The sequence below is a fragment of the Phalaenopsis equestris genome, unplaced genomic scaffold (assembly GCF_001263595.1).
Source record: "Phalaenopsis equestris unplaced genomic scaffold, ASM126359v1 Scaffold000058, whole genome shotgun sequence".
In the NCBI taxonomy this organism is placed as follows: domain Eukaryota; kingdom Viridiplantae; phylum Streptophyta; class Magnoliopsida; order Asparagales; family Orchidaceae; genus Phalaenopsis; species Phalaenopsis equestris.
Genome location: NW_018164500.1, coordinates 532,167 through 541,838, shown reverse-complemented (window position 1 = coordinate 541,838; position 9,672 = coordinate 532,167). Strand labels below are relative to the sequence as shown.

At 35.4% G+C, this 9,672-nt stretch overlaps 1 protein-coding gene across 2 annotated transcripts in view; it reads left to right on the top strand.

Annotated features, from left to right (window-relative positions):
* The window catches only part of LOC110019464 (malate dehydrogenase, chloroplastic), a 27,408-nt gene extending 21,020 nt beyond the window's left edge, over positions 1 to 6,388 (top strand). For both annotated transcript variants that reach the window (XM_020717128.1, XM_020717129.1), the window contains exon 2: positions 4,858 to 6,388. In XM_020717128.1, the coding sequence (XP_020572787.1) occupies positions 4,885 to 6,123 (1,239 nt within the window). In that variant the 5' untranslated portion in view covers positions 4,858 to 4,884 and the 3' untranslated portion in view covers positions 6,124 to 6,388. The remainder of the gene's footprint in view (positions 1 to 4,857) is intronic.
* Positions 6,389 to 9,672: the final 3,284 nt, after the last annotated feature.

Genomic DNA, 9,672 nt, shown 5'->3' with positions numbered 1-9,672 from the left:
TGGTTTTATTGGCGGTAGGATCCAAACACTTATAAATTTTTTCAGGGGTTGAATAGCTAAGAAAAGTACATTTAATTGAGTGGGGACCAAATTTACTACATGTTAGGGCTGTGTTTGGAACAAAAGCCATGCACTAAAAATTTTTTTGTTCTAATGAAGAGAAGAATCGGCTAGCAGGAAAGCATGGCATCAATACAGATAATGGGGTCCAAAAGTTGTGGATTTTTGTGGAAATTTATTGATGTGGTAGGTAGCGGTAAGAACAACTTAATTCAAAAAAATGCTGATGAACATTAGTTTGAAACATAATGGAACGAGCAACTTCGAGGTGTTTTTCTTTCCGCTTGGCTACCCCATTTTGTTGAGCAATATCCGTACATGAACTATGATAGAGGATGACTTACTATCCAAGTATTCTCCCAATATAGAGTTAAAGTACTCACACCCATTGTCGGTCCGCAAAACTTGAAGTTGCTTTTGAATTAGGTTAGATTTTAGGAGTGGAAATTTTTAAATGCAATAGTAGCATTAGATCTATCTTTTAATGCATAAACTCAAGTCATCCTAGTGTGGTCATCAATTAGAATAAGGAACCACTATTTATTGGTATAGTTTGAAGTTTGAGAGGATCATCAATTAATATGAATAAGTGAAAAAGGGGAGGAAGGAGTGTATGAGGTGGATATGATACACATTGATGTTTAACTAATTGACAAATTTCACATTTAGAAAAATGATTTTTATCAATAAACATCAAAGTGTACAATTGTTTTAAATGATGAAAGCTGGGATGACTCAACTATGTAAAAACATAGTTGAACATGTAGAAAGAGGAAACTACTTCTACGAGATTGAGTGCTAACTTCATCAATGTCATTTTTTTGGAAAAAAATAGAGTTTGGCTACCAGTTTAGCAGTTCTAATCATTTTTCCCAAACAACAATCTTGAAAAATACAAAAATAGAATAAAAGTGAGCTACACAATTAAGATCACATGTTAACTTACTGACTGACAAGAGGTTACACTTAAGTAAAGGAACATGTAACACGGATTCCAAAGTCAGTCTGACTGCTAGTAAAATCAACCCTTTACCCAAAATGGAATTAATGTAGTCATTAGCAATGTAATCTTATCTCACTTGGAGCAAGGTGAATGCCTCGAGAAGAAATGAAAATCCGTGTTACATGTCATCACGAGTCATTCCAGACACTCGGTCATGTGGTATGTGGCACTTGAATCGATAATCCATAGATCCGAAAAACAAAATGGGCGAGAGCCATAGAAAAGCTTCTTGGGAAACATAAGAGGTTGACAGGTGAGAGTAGAACTGACTAGAACCAAGCAACATAATCAAATGTTTCACCTGAACAGACGATGAGTCAATAATTGTCCTAGTAGGGGCCCGATGAACTGTTGTGGATTCTGAGGTTGTAGCAAGATCTTTAGTAATAAAAGATTTTGTTGAAGACTTATTTGTCAGTTTTCTGTGGAGCTTCTAAAATTTGTCATGAGTATGGTAGGACTTGTGACAAAAATTATATGTGAAGTGATTGTCTAGAGACGACATTGCAGGGTATGGAGTAATGTTGGAGACCAAGGCTGGCAACTCGGCTGCAGTAGTTGAGTTGTCGAGCATGATAAGTCTCCAACTTTCTTCACGGTGGATTTTGATGAATGCTTCCCGGGTTGAAGGAAGAGGGTCGTGACCAAGTATATGGTCGCAAATTTCATCAAGATCCTTGTTCAGGCCAGCCAGAAATTGAAACACACGATTCTTTTCCAAAATCTTATTGAATAGGAAAAGGTCTAATGGAGAGTCTCAAGTATAGTCATAGTAAATGTTGCATTCTATTCATAAAGCAACCAAGTCATTGTAGTTTTGGGTCACCTTCTTCGATCCATGTTTAGCCTTGCAGAACTTATTAGAAACTTCATAAAGTTGTTCAGAATTACCTAAAAGAGGTCACTTCCAGACGAAAAAAACAGGTAAGAACGACCAATTGAGTTTCCATGGAGTTAATTAGCCATGACATAACAATGAAGTTCTCCACTTCCCACACAATATATATTGGGTTAGTTTTAAGAGGTTCTCTAATCGTACTCGTGAGGGCTGAATTTATCCCGACCTTTGATAAACAGTGAAATAGTTTGAGGCTACTGGAGGAAATTGGAACCGTTGAGTTTATAAATGTTAATCAGAAAATTCATGTGGTATTTAGGTTTTTCGGTTTGCAAAAGGTTTGAGGTTCGACTCTTCGGTGGAATCAAGAACATCGTCGGATGAAAGCTCAGAGGTTGAGGAATCAACCATGGCTCCAACAGAGCCAAAGGAGAGGATCGGTCACGGTGGCACAGAAGTAGGGAAGATTTTTCGATTGTAGGAGAGCCAAAGGAGAGGATCGGTCACGGTGGCACAGAAGTAGGGAAGATTTTTCGATTGTAGGAAGGAGTTTCGGCTAGAGGAGGGATTGCTGCATGGAGTACCAGCCTTGGAAAAAAAAAATTGAAGGAGGATTTCTGCTACAGGAAGATGTCTGGAAGGAGGCCTGCAGGGAGTAGTACCGTCTCGGGAAGGTGGCTTGTAGGGAGGAAAGGGGATTCGACCATGCAGGTGGAGGTTCAACGGCTAGGGTAAGATCTCTTGCTTAGATACCATTTAAGTTTGGAGAATTAAGCATAATACCTTTAGTGATACAAAATGTTGGCTTAAATACATCTTAATATAACATAAACTTAGGAAAGAAATAACATCCATTTCTCCAAGATTGCACAAATCTAATCAAATAAACTAAAAATAAAAACTCTTATAATTAGCCGGAAATAAAAGAAAATTTTCATAAATAGGAGATAACTTTAAATAAATAGGAAATAACAGAGAATTAATAAAAGCCGAATATAACTTGTAACATTTTTAATTCTTAAAAAAGATCGTGAATGTTTGATTCTATTGTAATAGTGATAAAGATATCTTATGGAGCAATTGATATAGTTTTTTTTTTAATTTACTTTTATGTATATATTTTAAGCTCTAGAAAGCTTTACTTGGTTCTAAACAATCTTGTGTGATCTGCATGAATTTGGCATTGAGAAGGGAATGTTGAGATTATTGCCTTCTAAAATTTCTTATAAATAAGTATTTTTTTATATCTTTTAATTGATTTATATTATGTACGCTAATGGAGATTTGGATCAGATTAATTGAGAGGTTGCGTAAACCTGAATTAGGTATTGTAATTTGATGATTTTGAATCGTTTTGAAATTCTTGCAACTAGAATATCATCAAGATTGAAGTCTTCTAAAGCCTCGGATCGCCTAGATTTTAATCTCATCAGGCTGCTTAAGTGTTAGCTTTAACTCATGCCTCGACATTAAGTTGTTGAAATTGCTCAAGCAACTTGTGAAGTCACCCATTAGCCATGGCTTATTTACTCAAAAAATAATTTTTCAATTTGCCCATAACACCAGACAACTGATTAGGGTTCTTATTAAAATTAGATAAGGGTAGCTGCCCTCAATTAAAAAATTGTTTGAAATTCCTGACTAACAATCATCTACTTGTCTAACTTATCTGCGACACAACCAGTTATTCGATTCATGTATTCTTTCTGTAATTGCACCTTGTAATCAGTTTTGTAATGTAGACCTTCATCCTCAGTTGCAAATAGGCAACCACTAATTGATCAATGGTATGCAAATGTTGCATTGAAACATCACACGACAAATCTTTGATGAAGATGGGAATCTTATGAGAAATCTTCAACATCAAAACCTTATTTTTGAACACAATATCTAAGATAATTCTTAGAATTATCCATAGAACCTGTGTGAATTGTTTCTCTATAGATCAAAACCTTCATCCTCAGTAGATCTATAGTGAATTGTTTCTCTATAGATCAAAACCAAGTATTCGGTTTCATTGTAAATTATTCATCTAACACCTTCTGTGTGAATTGTTTCTCTTTAGATCAAAACCTTCATCCTCAGTAGATCATCTGAGGGGTTTATTCGGTTTCATTGTAAATTATTCATCTAACACCTCTCTCGGGCATGGTTTATTATTCTAGTAATGTGGCGATATGTTTCTTCTTTGGATCCAACATATTTGGTTTTATCTGATTAGATTGAATTAGGTTTTGTTTTATTATGACTTTCTTTCAGCAAATATAGAATGCCTCTATTTGAAGGGGTGTTGAACCACAACTTGTAACCGAGAAAATTAATATTCATGATTTCTCCTGCTCTAATTTCAGCATCTTCTTCATGTTGCTTTTAACTTCTCCCTTTGGATGCCTTGCGTGAGTTATGGTTTTATTTTACCCAGCTTATTTTAATTACAATTAACCGTTTGCGGACCCCACTTAGTGAGATAAAGGCTTGTTGCTGTTTTAATTGTATTGGTGCTTGAGATTTTCTAGAATTGTTCTATTTAAATCTCAAGTGCCGTATCTCTAGTTCTTTTTTGGTATTTAATACGAATTCCTGGGTTGCTCGTTCTGTGAGCTTTTCAACAAATGGTCCATAAATTAAATCTGGAAGTAGAATAAATAATTATCATAATTTATCTTGTCGCTTCTTTTAGGCTGTGTTTGCCTGCTAGAAATTTTAGTGAACGGGAATGAAATAAAGGGTTAAAAAAATTAAATTGATGGCTGCATATTATTCCATAAATATTTCGATTCATTTCACTTCAGTACAAACAGAACCTTCATTTTCTGTGAAAACATTTCTTATTTGTGTTCGTGTAGATGGGATCAATGGTTTGGTTTTTTTTTTTTTTTTAATTCTTCGGTTATATATTTAGGAGCTATACGTCATTAGTCCCAACTAATTTTGCTTATTTTTTCTATGAAACCAGACCATTTTTCTTGCGGTCCCATAAGAGATGGCAGGAATGACAACATTATCTGCAAGTCCAGCTTCCTACAGCACTAAAACTATCTTGGCAGCGAAACATAAATCCCTTGGCTCGAGTTTCAATTCTTCTAAGTTTCTCAACAGCTTCATTGGTTTAAAGGCGACATCTTCACTTGAAACTGAATCAGAGGTCTCCTTCATAGCAAAGGCAAGTAATCGTGCTTTACGAGCATCCTGCCTTCCGAAGCTCCAACCAAAGCAGAGGTCTGCAAATCAGTTCCTGCCTCAAGCTTCAACCTTCAAGGTGGCTGTTCTTGGAGCTGCCGGAGGAATTGGCCAGCCATTGGCCCTCTTAATCAAGATGTCTCCCTTAGTCTCAACCCTGCATCTGTATGATATAGCCAATGTAAAAGGAGTTGCAGCTGATCTTCGCCACTGCAACACCCCTTCACAAGTGCTTGATTTCACCGGTCCTTCAGAAATTTCAAATTGTTTGAAGGGTGTGGATGTGGTAGTGATCCCTGCTGGGCTTCCAAGGAAACCTGGAATGACTCGTGATGACCTGTTTAACATAAATGCGAACATTGTGAGGACTCTTGTGGAGGCTGTCACCGATCATTGCCCAGACGCCTTCATCCATATCATAAGCAACCCGGTCAACTCTACCGTCCCGATTGCCGCTGAAGTTCTCAAGCAAAAGGGTGTTTACAATCCAAAGAAGCTTTTTGGGGTTACTACACTAGATGTTGTCAGAGCAAACACATTTGTTGCACAAAAGAAGAATCTCAGACTCATTGATGTAGATGTACCAGTCATTGGTGGTCATGCTGGGATCACCATCTTGCCACTACTGTCGAAGACGAGGCCATCGGTGGTCTTTTCAGATGAAGAAGTGCAAGAGCTAACTGTGAGAATCCAGAATGCTGGAACTGAAGTAGTTGAGGCGAAAGCTGGAGCTGGTTCCGCAACTTTGTCAATGGCTTATGCAGCAGCCCGGTTTGTGGAGTCATCTCTACGGGCATTGGATGGAGATGATGACGTATATGAGTGCTCCTTCGTGCAGTCTGAACTCACTGAAATTCCTTTCTTTTCTTCTAGAGTTAAGCTTGGGAAGAATGGCGTTCAAGCTTTTGTACCATCGGACCTTGAAGGTCTTAGTGAATTTGAGGCGAAGGCTTTGGATGCCTTGAAGCCAGAATTGAAGGCTAGTATTGAGAAGGGTGTTTCTTTTGCGCAGAAACAGGCAGCAACAGCAGCAACTAACTAAGATTAAGCGCGCACTCTTTTTTCAATCACAGCTACATTCAAACATAGGCATTACAGGAGAAAATATTCGGATCTCCCATTTGTGGGAAACGGGCCACTAAGAATTATATTACTAATTTTATGTAATTTTTTTGTTCATGTTGAGTTCTCTTGGATGATCCATATTTCATTGAGCAGGACATTGTGTTCTTGGCCTCGGCTTGTTTCTGCTTCTGGAACTCCTTTTGCTTTATAAGAAATTTTATTTTGTCGCAGAGTCAGGGAGATGATCTCACTTGAATGAAGTGATTTAAGAATTCTAAGTTTGAGACTGGAACTTTGGTCGAACTGAGTTACAAAATGAGGCGGGGTTCTTCACTATTTTTAGTTAATGTGCCACACGTTCGGGCACTGACATTTTTTAACCGTGCTCCTTTTGCCTGGGTATTGGTATGATTTACAAAATGGAAATAAATACCTCTTTCTAGGCATGTTTCATGTTAAGAATAATTATTTATCCATAACCTTTTTAACACTATTTCATAGTTTTACTCAAAATTATGAAATACTCTATTCAACAGCTCATATTGTTTCTCGTGATTGTAGACCACTGCTTGGGAATTAATGGAGCTTGTAACATTGAAATTGAGTGATTTTTTTTAATTAAATTGAGTGATTTTGATATGGTTAGAAATCTTCCCCTGACATGACGTGAATGTAAAGCACCAAATGCATATTTTGCTTTTGTCTGAATGTATCTGCCCATCGTCATTTTCTAGCGTTTTTAAGATTAGGGAAACTTAAATCACTCATAAGATTTATGCCCTAATGATGATTCCGTTCTTCTGTCTCCCAATCATTTTAGTTTTTTAAATTTCTTACTCATAATTATGATCATTTCAATCTGGCGAGAATGAAGTTGAAATCCAAGAAGATAAATATATGAAACTTCTTTTTGTTATATATAGTATTTTTTTTTTATATTCTTTAGTTTCGGTCTGTGATTGACTTACTACATTGCAGATCATTTAGCAATCAGATCAGCTACATACAAATCACCTGATACATTGATATTTATAAATTAATCACCCAGATGATATTTATGAGTGTCACAATTAAAATATTGAGAATTTGATAATAATGAAAATTATAGGTTGAGATTTTACCATGAATTTTGATACTTGAGTAAGAATTTGAAAAATAGATGAAAGAGAGTAGTTGATTTGTAAATAGTAAGTTTAGGGTGGTGTTTTTATAGTTCTGAGACAAGTATCCATAAGAATGTCTTTGGAAATCTATTAAAAAAAGCCTTAGCTCTCTACTAAAATCGATATAAATCTCCAAACATTAATAGAGCAGTGAGGGACGGAAAAACCTCCGCAAGGGAAGACATCAGAAGTACCCCTTGTAAATTAATTATTTATTTCAGTACAATCAAATTACAACAACTTACACACTTAACAAGCAGAACAAAGTTTACAAATGAGGACAGACTAAACAGAACAGTCAAATAAAAACATGTAATAAATTTTTATGTTTTCGCCCGTCTTGAGTGGAAATAAACTTCATCATTTTTTAGAGAATCTTGCAAAAATATAAATAAAAAAAAACTAAATTCAAGATACTGAATGGACTTTTAAGAGCAAATATGTCTAGAAGGGAGGGAACTCAATTTGAGCCGTGCACTTCCCCCTTGGAAAGACTGGGCACTCAATCAAATTAGTAGCAGACGTATCCACACACATGTAAACTTGATACAGTTGCCTGTTCCTTCCTTCATCCGCATTGCACTCTATCCATGGAGTGAAACCTGTAGCTTGCTTTATTGCATCCTTGATGCTGCTCACACTGTAATATCCACCGTCAGGCTTTATCCCTGTAAACATTTTATAATTCATTGTTAAATAAAGTTTGATTAAAAAATAATCATGACATTGTGATCTTAGATAGTTGACCTGCATCATTAAGAATTTGGAGGAGGTCGATTTTCTTCTTGAGATCGAGTGCTGCTTGGAAGGAGGCGTGTTCGTTGAGGGCAGACTCGGAGCAGGTGCCATGCTTCTCCCATTCATGTTCCCAGAAATGGGTTCCATCGCTGCTGGGGCAAGCTAGGGTTGGCCATTCTTTTCTTAAGCTATCGATCAGGTCATTAACCTGAAAATTATATTTGAAAATAATTGCAGTAGGTATTCAGTTACAATAAATTTACAAGAGAAAAAAGAAAAAAAATCTTATGTGCAATGTGATAGACTTGGGAGCTATTCAGCCAATGTTAGATAAGTAGTTTTGATATGAAAATAGCAGTGTTTTAAAAATTACAATGATTTATGTAATGGTGCTAACTATTGATCAATGAGGTGTTACAGCTTCAAGATAATGATCATACAGTTTTGTCTTATTGTTATAAGATTTCGAAAGGTTACTGATCCTAGAGTAGTAGAGTTGCTCCAATATGAATATGCTAACTTATATTTCTAAATGAAAATTCAATGATTGCAATGAATGTTGTCTGGATATTTAAGAGTTCCATATTACTTAAAGCATAATCTTGCCTCTTCAATGACTAACATCCTCTGCAATATTCTTATACATACTTCCCATTTTTTTGGCTAATATAATATTCTGATATCATTTGTTATAAATGAAACACTTAATCATTGAGATATGGTTAGCTTTGGCATACCAGTTTCATAATTTTGTTTTGTTAGTATAATTTTCCAGGAGTTAACCCATCCCATGTATGCTCATAAGAGGCCCGACATAAAATCATGTTAGAGTTACTAATAAAATGTAAACCATTAAGCCAAATTCAATCTAAAGAAATATTTAACAGGTTGGCTTCATTCTTTTTCATTTGAATGGTTTTAAAATATCTATGAAAAGTAATAGATTTGGTTTGATGGTACTTTGTTTAGATATTGTCATGTTATGTAGACTAATTAATGATACTTGACAAGATGCTCAATTTGAATATAAATTTGTTGAAATCAGAACTTAGATGTTCATACATTTGAATTTACATTGAGATTCGTGTGCCATCAGAAAAAATTTGTTGAGGACACGTCAATTTTAATGAGTGGACATAATTTTCTTTATAATAATTAATTGGGCCAATTCATGGACCCTAAATTAAAATAACAAAAGTCAACCTGAATTAAACCGGTTGGTTCCAAAAGTACCATGCAAATGATAAATAATATATAAAATGTATCTAATGTGCAGATTAAACACGAGAGAAAGAGAGAGATGTCGGCCAGTGGACTTGCAATCTAAATAGGATAACCTACCCTCAGATGACCACAAAAGCTAAACCTCGACACACTACCATATTAACTACCATGATTTTAGATGAAAAATTTATTATTTATTTACAGTAATCAACACTAAGGAAAAGGGCAATTTTTTTATTTTTTAAGCGAGAAAAAAAAAAAACATTAAAAAATTCTTCATTTCTAAGGTCCATCAAACCACTTATATTTACATATTGTTGAATCCAAATTTATCATTTTGATTATGTTCAAGAAATAAAATATTTCAGAGCCAAGAGGAGAAATAGAGAAAGAGGGAAAGA